Raw genomic sequence first — 14,396 nt, forward strand, 5'->3', positions numbered from 1 at the left:
TTAAAGTAACACCTACATTCACTACACAGGCATCCTAGACATTATTAGACAAGACTACAGTCAAAACCTGTAAGAACTAACTGAAGATCTACCAACCCACTTTGGCTTATTTTAATGCAAGTGTTAATAGTGATACTTTAATGGGGCGCCTGGGTGGCTCAGTTGGTTGGACGTCCGACTTCGGCTCAGGTCATGATCTCGCGGTCCATGAGTTCGAGCCCCGCGTCGGGCTCTGTGCTGACAGCTCAGAGCCTGAAGCCTGTTTCGGATTCTGTGTCTCCCTCTCTGTGACCCTGCCCCGTTCATGCTCTGTCTCTCTCTGTCTCAAAAATAAATAAACGTTAAAAATTAAAAAAAAAAAAAATAGTGATACTTTATTGAGGCACCCTGGGTGGCTCAGTCGGTTAAGGGTCCGACTGCGGCTCAGGTCATGATCTCACAGTTTGTGAGTTCAAGTCCCACATGGGGCTCTGTGTTGACAGCTCAGAGCCTGGAGCCTACTTCAGATTCTGTGTCTCCCTCTCTCTGTGCCCCTCCCTCACTCGTGCTCTGTCTCTCTCAAAAATAAACAAATATTTTTTTAAAATTTTTAAAAATAGTGATACTTTATTAAAATATGGAAAAGTTGGTTCAAATGCTAAACTACATGGAATTACATTAATTAGCACAAATACGGATATGAGGATCCCCCACCAAAATTCAGTAATGCACACATACGAAAAGAGAAAATAAATGTGAGTGTTTACACATGCACATACACGTGTGTGCCTGTGTGCATTTCCAGTGAAAGATTCTAAATAAAACATTAACAAGTAAAATCCAGCAATGTGGCCCAGTAACTTCTACTGAAAGAATGCGAGGATAGTTTAATTGAATCTATCACATTAATTGATTCATTAAGAAACAGAATTGTTTGGATAGATGCTAAAAAGACAATTTATAAAAATGGTTTAATAGAACAGGAATATGTAACAAAATCTCTTATTAAAGTGGAAATATATAATAAAATATCTATCTCTCAAACTAAAAGCCAGAAAAATACTTACCAGAAAAACACTAAAATAATTTCCATTAAAGTCAGGAAGGATTTTCTCTACTATCACCACACCATTTTTAGTAGCATTTATAATGCTTATAGTACTAGCCAAAACAATTAAATAGAAAAAATTAAAGGGACAAAAAGTAAGAATTGTAAAAAGTAGAAGCAAACAAGAAAAATGTGTTTTATTTGAAGACAATATTATGTCTTAGCTGAAAACTCCAAGAAACCAACTGAAAAATTATTACATTTTAATTTTTTTTATTTTTTTAAATTTTTAAAATGTTTTTAATTATTATTGAGAGACAGAGAGACACAGAGTGTGGGCAGGGGAGGGGCAGAGAGAGGGGGAGACACAGAATCTGAAGCAGGCACCAGGCTCTGAGCTGTCAGCACAGAGACCGATGTGGGGTTCAGACTCACAAACCACGAGATCATGACCTGAACCGAAGTCGGATACTTAACCGACTGAGCCACCCAAGCGCCCCCAACTGTAAAAATTATTACAAAAGATAGTAGAAACTCAGCAAGCTGGCTGGTTAAAAAAATAATAGCACATAAGAGTCAATAGGCTTCAAGTAAACATGACTGAATTAGAAAAACAAAACAATGGAACAAAAAGATGAATAGGAAAAAAACATAGAAAAGATGAATTAATTGAGTAATGTTGTTAGGAAAATGGATAGTCATGTAGAAAGAATAAGTTTTGATTCCTACATCACATTCAATAGATCAAACTACAGAACTTATATTAATAGAGGAGAATAAATTTGAATATACAAAATGAAACCATGGAGAGCACTTAGGATTTTTTTTTAAGTTTATTTATTTATTTTGAGAGAGAAAGCGAGCATGAGTGGGGTAGGGACAGAGAGAGAGAGAGAGAGAGAGAGAGAGAATCCCAAGCAGGCTCTGACTCTTAGTACAGAGGCCCACGTGGGGTTTGAACTCAGGAACCATGAGATCACGACCTCAGCTTAAGTCAAGAGTCAAACACATAAGTGACTGAGCCACCCAGCTGCCCTTTTAGGGTATATTTAAAAAATAAGTTTACCATAGAAAATACCTCTCTTAGTATGACACAAAAAACAGAAATCAATAAAGGAAAACTGATTAATTCATCTGTATAAAAATCAAAAGACCAGCCAAAAATATACACAAAAACTTATACAATTCACATCAGGAATATAATATTAATTTTGTAACTATGTAAAAAGCTCATAGATGTCAAAAGGAGAATCCCAACAACCTAATTAAAAGGGGGCAATAAATACGGGTAAATAATGCCCAGAAAAGGAAACTCAAATAGACCTTAAATATATTAAAAAATGTTCAACTTCATTCATAGAAAACAAATGTGCATTTAAAATTAAAATAGGGACCCACATTTTAGCTTAAATTCAAAAGTAATTCAAGTGACGGAATAAAAAAATGAATATATTGACATGCTATGCAAATATTAACTATTATTACTATCTTTCAAATAATTTTATAACTTTTGGGTTGTTTGAATGAAAAACACTACACATGGGGCACCTGGGCAACTCAGTCGGTTAAGCGTCCGATTTCAGCTGAGGTCATGATCTCCCAGTCCATGAGTTCCAGCCCCACGTCGGGCTCTGTGCTGACAGCTCGGAGCCTGGAGCCTGCTTTGGATTCTGTGTTTCCCTGTCTCTCTGTCCCTCCCCGCGTCATGCTCTGTCTCTCTCTCAAAAATAAATAAACATTAAAAAAAATTTTTTTAAATATGCTACACACTATGGACCACAGATGGACCAGAGCCCTCAGTGATTATTAGTTCTATATTCTAAAACGTGGACGCATACATTGTTTGGGAGAAGGTAGCAGGCTCATTTTCAGATGACTGAAATGTAACCTAATCAAAGATGTACCAAATTAATACAGTACAAAAGCTGCAGTCCCAAGACATCCATTCTTTTCCACCATTTATAGAATCATAGTAGAAACATTTATTTAGGTGTGAAGGTCCAAAGTATGCCTGCTTTTATCTTATTCTTTTATTCTCTCAATTGAAGAAATAACCGGAACACCACACTTAAAGACAAGTCTACTTCTTGTCAAACTGGGTGTTTGATATTTTGATAACATGTAAACTTCTTGTGTGGATCCTTTTTTCTAGAAAATCAAACAAAACATGGAAAGACTGATAACTGCTTTGGTCTCAGTTCCCTCTAGTTCAATAACTAGAATGAGAAATTGGGTGATTTGGACTGACAAGTCCAAGTACAATAAGGAAGCCTGTCCAAAAGACTTAATAGAACAAAAGAAAACATGAAGAAAAAAGAAAAGGAAAGAAAGAAAGAAAGAAAGAAAGAAAGAAAGAAAGAAAGAAAGAAAGAAGAGATTTAGATTATTTCTGAGATTTGGAGAGCCAGGTACCTTTATTTCTTCCTGTAAATTCAATACGGAGAAAAGGTAAAGGTAAATGATCTCTCTTAAAAGATGTCAACAATCCCTGACAGTGGAGAATATATTTCTCCCAATAAGAGCAGACTCAAAGTAGGTAGAAGAATTTCTTCTGTAAGACAAGGTAAAAACACAGAATGCTGTCACTACAATAGCTAGGAGATTTAGAATATCTGCTATAGAGAGATTAGCCTGACAATAAAAGAATTACAAATTCTAAAATCAGCAAATTCTAAGCACCAAATCTCAAAGAAAATGGATTTCTTTATTTTTTTTAAAAAACACGGACAGTAGATTTTCTTTGATGAGCAAAACGGCTTTGCACAATGAATGCATTTAGTAGTTCCAGATATGAGTCTTAAATTCCAATTTAAAAACAGTCTTTAAGCGACAAGTACTTCAAGCATAATACAGTATATCAAAAGAAAAAAACGGCATATATACTAGAAGGGGCTAAAAACTTTAAAGCAGAGATCCCTTTCTGCAAGAGTTAGAAACTAGAAATGATCCCACAGATTGCCCTAGTTTGTTTATACTTGCTATAAAAAAACACATTTTAGAGGCAGTGTGATATAGTAGAAAAATCACAGGCTATAGTAGAAAAATCACAGGCTAGTGTGATAAAGTAGAAAAGTGCTGAGCTTGAATTTTGTCATCTGTAACAAAAAGGGGGGCTGCCTTCCCCCTTGCTGGGCTGTTGAGTTGTGGCAGGAACAAATAAAGCACCAGCATGGTATACAGGGTGCATGTAGACATGCCCAAAATGCTGTCACTATTATCATTAAAGTTTAATAAAGGAAATCAGTACTTGAACCATGTGAAAATGAGGAGCTAGAAGCCAGTCTAGAGTTAGTTTGAAAACTAGTTAAACAAGAGAATACAGAATAAAAGGAAAACCAGTTAGCACCGAAGGAAAAAGAGAGACAATGAATACACAACCCCACCCTTCAACGAGTTTGAAATTCTTTTACCCAAAGAATCACTTATTGAGCCATGACTTTGTTCCAAGCATAAGCCTGAGCAACGAGGATAGAAAAGAATAAAGACAATCAGGGCTTGAAGGAATTGAGGGTTGAAATAGGAAAGCACATAAGCAGAGCACACGTGAGGAGTGGGCAAGAGAATATGGAAGCAGAAAGTAAATGCCACCTAACTCAATTTGGAGCCTCACAGAAAGTCTTAGATACAAGGCAACCCTCAGGATGGGTCTTGAAGAAAATAAAGGATCTCGCTCTTCAAGTGACAAGCAGAGGCCCAGAGATGTGAATGAGCACCAGATTCAGGGTGAGTAGGTCTATAGCCTGGGAGGCAGTGGTTGGAAAAAGAATCTGCAGAATCATCTTGGGATCATAGGACACTAAAGACCTCGGACATTCTCCAGGAGGTAGCAGGGAGCTGATGGGTGGCTTTAAGTAGGAGGGTCAAATGATTAAATCACCTGGCTTTTATCGGAAATCACTCTAGAGACAATGTAAACTGAAGGGTAGGGAGTGAGCAGGATAAGGGCCTGTGGCCACAGAAATCCAGTTAGAGTAAGATTACAACCACATAGATAAGAAACAGAAGATCCGAACTAAAGAAGAAGCAATGAAAAGGAGGGGAAGAGCCAGATTAGGGCATTTCTAAAGTAAAATCTCAAAGACTTGATAACCAATTAGATGTGTGGGCAGTCCAGGGCGACTCAGATTTCTAGCTCGGAGAAATGGGTGGGAGGTGATGCCAATAATGGAACCAGAAAACAGAAGAAGGCAAATAGATTTCAGAGACTAGGAAAGATTATTAGTTCATTTGGGGACATGTGAATTTTGAAGGGTTTAAGGGAGATAGATAGTTGCATTAACAGCTAAGAAAGAAAACCAAAACATATCTTCCAGGGAATTTATAAGCCAAGAACTATATTTGACTGTTTAAATTACTGAGAAGCTCTTCAATTGCTCCACTTGCTAAATATGAACTGTGCCGTAGGTAAAGTTGAAGTCTCATCTTTTTTTTTGTTTGTAGGCTCTGCTAAACCAAAATGCATTTAAAACTTCGTATTTAGACTATATCAGCAAATATACACTGCCAGGGTGAACCCAACTATCTCTGCAGCAATTGCAATTCTGTGCCTTTTACTGTTGGCACTTCTCCCATCGACTTGACTAGGACTGAATGCTAGCACAGCCTCAATTCTTTTTATTCTCCACAGGCATAATTCTATAGTATGACACAGCCCTGGAGGAGAAGAGTACTCAGCTATGTGGCCAGAAATCAATCTCTCCCTTTCCTAAGAGGTGAGAGTTAGCTCCCTGGGCAAGATAGATACATGCAAAAGAAGAAAAAGGGAAGAACACATCAATTCCACTGCATTCTCTGGGACCCCTGTTGAAGTGTAAAGGCATTTTTTAGAAGAGATAGTAAGAAGAAACACCTTAGGTTTCAAGATGGACGTCAGCCTGTGGAATATGGAAAGGTTGAGAATTTTTACATCAGGCACAGATGGCACTATACTCCGACCAAGATATTAACCTATCACCTCTGATGACTTACTGTGACAAAGCACTCTGACTTTAAAGACATTCCACGCCTGGCCTAATTGACTTTCCCTTCTCCTCCTGCCTTTACCTTTCGCCCTTCGCATCCTTAAAGATCCCCCTGTTAGCCTCAATGACAATGCTACACAAATTGGCAGAGCAAACAGAATATTGTCTTTGTCCTTATCATATACGTGCCAATCATTCCCACCCAGAAGTCATAATCATTATATAAAACGTTCAGATCATTCACCCACAGAAATTATTCTTCTCTCATTCAGTGGTACACAGCCCATTCGTTGCCTATACCTCTTGAATACTCTTACAGATTTCCAACCTTTACTACAGTAATTTTTGCATACTTTTATCATCCTCTTTGAGAGAAAGACAAGCCCGATTTATTCCAAAGATCCTAGTATAATGGTTTTGTATATAGTCAGTGATGATTAAATATTAAATATTGTTGAAGAAATGATTGAATGATTGATTATTGATGAATAAAGTAAAGATTTCAGCAGAGAGACTACCACTCTAAAAGTGCGTTGGGTCTAGCACATCCCAGACACTGGTAACTCAGGACTTCAATGCTTTTTTTCATGCCAGAAGAGGGTTCATGCCTTGGCCTTTGGTCTATAGGTGATACCAAAAGCCAGAGCCTAAAAAAAATTACATTGTGAGCGTAACTTCCATTTTTAACATATTAGTTATCAATTTTCCTCTATATAATGATGTCAAAACAAAATTATCTAATATTTTTAAGGACTGTATAATAAGGCTTTTCTTATTTGTATATTTCATTAATTAAAAGAAATGTATGTGTGATAAAGACATAAATCCAATTCCTTGTTTTTAATGTTTCTTTTGAAAAAGAACAAGAGCACCAGTGTGGGAGGAGGATGGACAGAGAGAGAGACAGAGATTCCCAAGCAGGCTTGGTACTCTCAGCACAGAGCCCCACAGGGGGCGCAACAGCACAAACCGTGAGATCATGACCGGAGTCAAAATCAAGAGGTAGACACTTAACCAAATGAGCCACCCAGGTGCCCCAAGACGTAAATCCACTTCTTATAAATCAAACAATTTGATCACTGCATGGAAGTTATGAGAACTCCTGTGATAAGCCCTCTATGGAGTAAAGAATTCATCTACAAAGTCAAGGAATGAGAATAAATAATTCCCTCCTCCCTCTTCTCACTTCTCTCCTCTCTCTCCCCCTCCGTCTCTCTTTCTAATTTTTAGTAAACCTAGAATGAAGTTTAAATAAAGAACACTATTTAGTTGACCACAGCCAACCTCAATGCAAGAGTGCATAGTGGGGAGTGTCTTAAATCTAAAACATGGTTAGAAGCATGAGAAATGGATGGAAATCATCCCATTTCAAAGCAGTTCACAAGGTTTGCCCAGAAACAGGCCTGGTTAAGAAGTTAGTAAGATGGAAGCAGCCCAGTCTAGAGTGTGACAGACAACCTGTCCTGGAGATCGTTCTTTGCAGATATTATATTCTTGGATTGGTTTTCCATCCAGTGAAGGCTAAGATATCCATAGACACAGACTAACAGACCCCATTCCTTATCTGTAAAGAGGGAGCACCCTGTTAAAAGACTGGCGTTAATATTCTGAAAATAATCTGACATCTTCCACATTACTTGTAGATGATGAGGAGTCTGAGAGTCTGATGGGACAGCTGACTAAATGTGACTAGCTCAACTAGGCTAGGTTTACCCCTATGCCCATGGCAAAATGTGAAGCAAAACCCTCCCTCCGGTAAGTTGGGCCTTATATTCACTAAGATTTCGGATGTAAACTCAGCAGGGTTTCATGCATACAGAATTACACAGCGTGCTTAGTAAATCTACGTTTTAGAAGAACAAACATGAGAACACTGGGTTTTGCATGAATAGCAACTGTAGTACACAGAGTTCCAAGATGGCTCCCAAGATTCTCAACTCCTTGTATATACACTTTGATCCCTTTCTCTTGAGTGTGGACAGAACAGATGACTTTAGAGATGTGATTAAGATCCATAATCAGTTGACTATGAGTTGATCAAATAGGAGATTCTCCTGGGCAGGCCTGACTTAGATGAACTCTTAAAGGAGAGACCCTCCTGCTGCTCTTGAAAAAGTAAACTGTTTGGTTGTGAGAGGGCCTATAAGAGAGGACACGTGGCAACAAACTGAGGGCAGCTGCTAGTTGCTGAGAAAAGTCCCCACCTGACAGCAAGAAAATGGAGAACTCAATCATAAAATTGCAAGGAATTAAATTCTGCTAACAACCACTCGACCTTGGAAGAGGGCCTTGAGCCTCAGCAAAGACCATAGCCCCAGCTGACAACCTGTTTGCAACCTTGTGAGACCCTGAGCAGAGGACCTAGTTAATCCTAGATGTCTGGCCTACAGAAGATATGACATAATAAGCCACTAAGCTTGTGGTAATTTACTACACAGAAAAAGAAAACTAACAAGGAACTGGCTCCCTAAACAAAGAATAAAAAAAGAGACTACTAGTAGCATATAAAAAAATTTTTTAAAGAGTCTTTATAAACTATTTGGGAGAGATATCTCTAGAATGTTAGGTATTTCCTTGAATGTTTTCATGTAATAGCCTTTTATAGACAGACCCATACATAATGGACCTCATTCTTTTTTACTGGCTAAGTGCCTTTGCTGATATTCTCCAAGCTACAAGCCTGCAAAGACTTAGGAAGATCCCCACTACTGTCCCACCTCGTTCTTCCCTCCTCCTATAGCACTGGGTTCATTACCCTTCTCTCTATGCTTCTGATGTGAAGAAATCTATGTATTTGATGAAAGCATGAAAAGAAAGATGGAAAAAAAAGAAGAAAAGAAAGATGAAAAGAAAAAGCATTGCAATTGCTTCTCTAAAGGAAGCATTTCAATTTTAAAAAATCTCCTTGGACCATTTTAAACAGTCTATACAGGAGTACATAAAATATATGTAAATATGAATGAGTTTCTAAACCACTGTTATTCAGAATACTTTGGAATCTCCTTGATAAAGTCCACTGAGCTACGAACTTCCTTTAAAGCTTAAATCTTATCTCACTAACCCCAAAGGAGAAGTATTCTGGCCAAATTTTAACGTGACTGGGAAATGTATGCTAATATACAGCTATGAAAATGTAGACTAGGGGCGCCTGGGTGGCTCAGTGGGTTAAGCGTCCGACCGGCTCAGGTCATGATCTCGCGGTCCGTGAGTTCGAGCCCCGCGTCGGGCTCTGTGCTGACAGCTCGGAGCCTGGAGCCTGCTTCAGATTCTGTGTCTCCCTCTCTCTCTGACCCTCCCCCGTTCATGCTCGGTCTCTCTCTGTCTCAAAAATAAATAAACATTAAAAAAAAATTTTTTTTAATAAAAAAAAGAAAATGTAGACTAATTATATTTGAAAATGGACACTTCCTTCTGGAAGTTTTATATGAAGGAAAGAAAAGAGTTTTTCTCGAATGGTACCAAATATTTGTACTAAAACTATTTTTAAAATAGGTACTTACCTGTTTTCTACTACACTTTCCCTTTGTCCAGATTTATATTCATGTGCTTAGCACAAAAGTCTACTCAGAAAAGATTTTTTAAAAATATATTAGACATAATAAATGTGGGAAAAGTAAACTAGATACAGATCATAATGTTTTAACATTCATATTGTGTGTGTGTGTGTGTGTGTGTGTGTGTGTGTGTCTGTCTGTCTGTCTGTCTGATTTAGAGTGTTCCCAATGAGAAGTGTGGTTACATGTGATGAGTCAAAAAATTCATTGGCATTACTTTTTTGTCCTAATAGGGTATAGATATTAAAATTTGCAAGGTTCTGTTTTTCTAACTCTCATTGCACTTCAATTAAACAGAAGCCAGAAGAACATATTTCAAAAGTAAATGTATTATAGAGTAGTTTTATGTAACAAGATTTATATTTTCCAATAGTTTTTAAAAATTGCATATTGGAAAAAATAATTTCCAATTAAGGGTTCATGACTGTCTTTCAATCCTGAGAAAGAATTCACTTCTTAAATACTAAAAGTAAGAAATGACCTATTATATAAAACACTAATGTGTCACCAGGTGATAAAATATATTGTTAACTTCTTTTATGTTGCCCTGTGATACTATTTCAACTGATAAATTAGTAAGATTATGTTATAAGCTTTTGTTGTTGTAAACTTATTTTTTTTCTGGGAGAAGTTTTGAATGATGTTTTGTTTTATTATTTTCCATTACAATATTAATTCAGTAGGGCTAATGATAACACTGTATGGTGGTTAAGTTAGCAAGGTGGTTTGCCAGGATTATTGTTTGTTCTCTTATTTTTTCATCAGGATTACCCAATATAAAATGAAATAAGAAACTAACATGACTATAAAGTATACCTAACAAATAAAGCAGACAATGTGCCAGTAAAAAACATATTACATTTCAAGTATAATAACATTATTCACTTTCTGTAGAGCTCTTATTTGGGCAGGTGGTAATTTTGCTAATTTGCAAATGGTTTCATCTTGCAAAAAGTTTTAACTTGCACAAGAAAATATATACTATAAAAAATCAAGAGAAATAAGGATGATCATAGGAAGAGTTACAGGGATAGTACTTACACTTAAAATTTTGTCAACACAGAAACATAACAGAATATGATAAAATACTTAGCCAAGGAAATGGTATGCCCATTATTGTAGATACAGCAAAATTTGAGGCTAAAAATTTATTTAAAGTATTTTTTTTAAGTTTCAGATTATTTAAACCATCCTGCAATTCAAAAGAGAAGTAAATGAAAAAATACAATCCTCTTTCCTGGAGTGGGGTTTGTTGGGACGGGTATTCATTAGATGTTGTAAAAAAAAAAGTCTTGCCAAAGTAAACCATTATGTTACTCATCATTTTAAAATTTGTTTCACTGATTTTCAGACTGATTGCATGCATAGTGGTCCCCTCCAGGAATCCCCCAGACCCTGTGGAGCACAGACCAAGCGTGTTCTCCAACAATTTTTGGGTTTTTTTGTGATTTTTATTCTAAATGCTAGTATATAATGATGGTCTTCTTAAATAAGAACTTAAAATTTCTAATCTTCCATTGTATTAACGTTAATGTTTAGTTTTAAAAACAAAGGCTATTCACTAGCCCTCTGCTTACCACATGTTACAGTGAGAGAAAGAGGCAAAGGTATCTCATTCTGATGATCGAAAACCCCTCTCATTAGTAAATCATACCTAAATATATTGCTGCAGTAATTCCCAGGGCTGTGCTGGGATGATTCACTACACACTGCACTTCATTCAACTTTAAATGACAATGAGGTAAGCAAATACCATTGATCAATTACCTCATTTTCAAAAGATGCTTTTGGGATCCTTGTTGAGTCTTTGGGGTTTAAATTTGCAACTTCAAGAAGAAACATTCACATGAAACTAATCAGTTCCTAAGGAAATAATTAGTAGTACCCACAATCACATATGGTTGAAGTCAGCAGTGGTGATTTTGGTGGTGGAGGTAATGGCAGTGGCAGGGACTAGAAGTTTTATTACAATATTTTCTCTTATTATCTACAGAAGGCACATATATAATTGCACTGCACTTCACCAATATGACACATGTAGAATATAAAAGGGGAGAGAATGGTTAAAGCTAAAGTTAAAAACACTGGAAGAACATCCACACCTTCTACCATGAGTAGGGTGGATATCAAAAATTAAAATTAAACAAAATCAAGTAAATGCTTCATTTCCTTCCTATGTAAACTTTCCAACTATTCCTAAAGCACAAAGTCCAGGACTTTATTCCTACATAATAGAAACGTGTATATTTCACAGTATATGTGCATGTGTATATTTCACAGTGTGCGTGCATATGTGTGTGTGTGTGTATACACACACTACTGGTGTGGAAATAGAATTAGATGTGCTCTCTCATGTCAGCTCCAAGAAATATACCATCACAGTAAAAAACAATAGTACTTGAACCACAGAAAAGCCTTTAGAATAAATGACTTTCTGGGAGTTTTGTGAAAGAGGCAGAAAAAGGAAAGACGGCACATAGAAGCAACATAAGCTAGGAAGAAGGTGGGGATACTCATAGTGAAACCAACTGAGAGAGAGAACTTGTCAGGGGTAAAAGTACAGACTCCTAAGCCTGTTGGGAAGACCAACGGGCTCATGAGGAGAGCTTGAGAAGCCTGGGAAGGAACGGGGACCTGACCGTGGTCCTGAAAGAGAACAACTTGCAGGTGATTCCCAACAATCTACAAGCATTCACACAACACCATATCCTTATTTTCAACTGTAGCTTAAACAAGCTTAACGCCCAATAATACTATCCCTCAAAAAAAAAGAAATGTCTACACTTTCTCATATGATCAGATGTGCCTTTATAATGTCCAGCTCTTCCCTTCCCAATAGTCTCTCCTAAAGGGTTAGGATAATTTCAGGAATGAGAGGTGCGCTATTCTATCATAAAACCAGGAATCAAGATTCTGACAAACTCACAACGCTTCGAATTCTACAGAAAGCTCACACTTGGCAATCCTGACTCTAGTTTGAATTTCTTGAACTCTGATGGGAAATCATGCCTATCCGAAAGACCTGAAGGAATGATGCTCCATGGAAGCATAACATTACAAACTCACCCCATAATCTAGACAGACTTGAAACTCTAAAAAGATAAGGTGGCAATTCAGTAACATGGGCATTCCCACTTTCACCCCATAAAATTCATTAAAAAGAAAAACAATTCCATAAAGAGGTACCAAAATACAGGTCCCACAGTGAACATGGGCATCGATCTTCAGGCTCTTTTCTAGCCCTCACAAACCCAGCAAGTCAAGGGGGCCAACTACACCAATCCAAAGTGTTAATACTACACCTAACCACGGGTGGAAGGAAATTTCTCCGCACAAAAGACACCTCTGCAAAAACGGAAGGAATTTCACTCCGCTGGTGCAAAAAAAAGAAGGTGGGAGAGAAAGTAATCTATACGTGGAAAATCATTCTCAGAAAATACCATACAACTCGTCGAAGTGCAAGACTTACGTGTTCCGTCAAAACGGGTGGCGATGGTGTCGAGGAAGGTGTTCTGGGGCGCCAGTAATCCTTTCATAACCGGCATTTTTCCAGCGTGGTGTGAAATTCTCCATCAAAGTTTGTCCAGACGGATGGTTCAATAGGAAAGTGCCAAGAAGGGAGAAGGGGAGCGTGCTGACGGCAGCGGAGGGGGACTTGGCGCGGTGCTGGGGCTGATCAGGAGGTGGAGGATGGAAGGAGAGAGGGTGCGCGTTCCAGCCGCCGCTGCTCCGGCAGGAGCCTCTCCGCGAGCGCTCGGCGAGCCCGCCCCGCACCTCCAGGCTCAGCCCGGCGCAGGCTCCCTCTCCCGCCCCCTCCACCTCCGCCAGCTGCCGGAACCCCCCACCGTCCCTCCGCGGGCGGCAGTGTCCGCCGAGCGCCGCCTCGCCTCCCACCCCGCCCGCTCGGGAAGAGCCCGCCTTGGCCCGGGGCGCCGCGCCCTGACCTCAGGCGCTGGGGTCGCGGAGGACGGCGCTCGCCGCAGGGCGAGGCCGGGTGGCGCCGAGCCTCCCTGTTTCCAAGGGGCGCGGGGAAACGCGCGCGAGCACGACTCCCACCCCCCAGGAGCCAGTGAACAAAGACCCCTTTGTTCCCGCTCCGTCCCTCTCCCGGGGAGACCGGAGTCCCGTGGGTGTGGTACCGAAGAAGGGGAGGAGACAGGTTGGGGCAGGTACCCGGCCACGGCCTGGAGCTTGGGAGGGGGCAGTTCCCCCAGTGGTGTCCCAGGGCGCTGAGGCAGCCTGGCGCCCCAGGGGGAGGTGGCCCCCTTCCGGCACACCTGAGTGCCCGCGATTGGAGCAGGGCAGCTTGGAGTTACTTGCGCGGCCCCCTGCCCAGTCACCCGGGTCTTTCCGCCTGAAAACTAGTCCAAAGCTCCCGGGTTTTTCCAACTCTCCTTGCCGGGCTCAAAAAGGGGGTGTTTCGGCCCCTTTCCCCAAATTACCATTGGTCTCCCCAATCCATTCTTAACTAAAAGAAAATAATAAAAGCGATTTTTTTTTTAATGGACAATGATGGTTTCTCACTCCCTGGTGAAATGTACATAAACCGTTACTAGAAAAGTTTTGTTTTTATTGATTTGCAAAATACAATGTAAGTAAACCCTGTAAGGTTGCCTCGTAAAAAAACAACTTCAACACCAATCAGCCCAGCCTGCCCCCTCTCCACCACCCCACCGCCCCCACCCGCCCCTCAACAACCCCACATCCCCACCCAAAGGCTACGCTTCCGCCGATACTGGAACCTCCGGGTAGAAAGCCCGGCCGCGAGTCCCCGGAACGGCAGGTGTCATGGAAAACGAAAGCGGTCTCTCCCTGCCCTTCTCCCCTTTGCTCATGCGGGGACTCCCGGTCTGC

General features: G+C 39.7%; 1 protein-coding gene across 1 annotated transcript in view; it reads right to left on the reverse strand.

The window, feature by feature from the left end:
* KCNH8 (potassium voltage-gated channel subfamily H member 8) overlaps positions 1–13,087 on the reverse strand; it is a 354,043-nt gene extending 340,956 nt beyond the window's left edge. The window contains exon 1 of the mRNA XM_047875370.1: positions 13,012–13,087. Coding sequence (XP_047731326.1) covers positions 13,012–13,087 — 76 coding nt within the window. The remainder of the gene's footprint in view (positions 1–13,011) is intronic.
* Between the last annotated feature and the right edge of the window lie 1,309 nt (positions 13,088–14,396).

This window comes from Prionailurus viverrinus, chromosome C2 (assembly GCF_022837055.1).
Source record: "Prionailurus viverrinus isolate Anna chromosome C2, UM_Priviv_1.0, whole genome shotgun sequence".
In the NCBI taxonomy this organism is placed as follows: domain Eukaryota; kingdom Metazoa; phylum Chordata; class Mammalia; order Carnivora; family Felidae; genus Prionailurus; species Prionailurus viverrinus.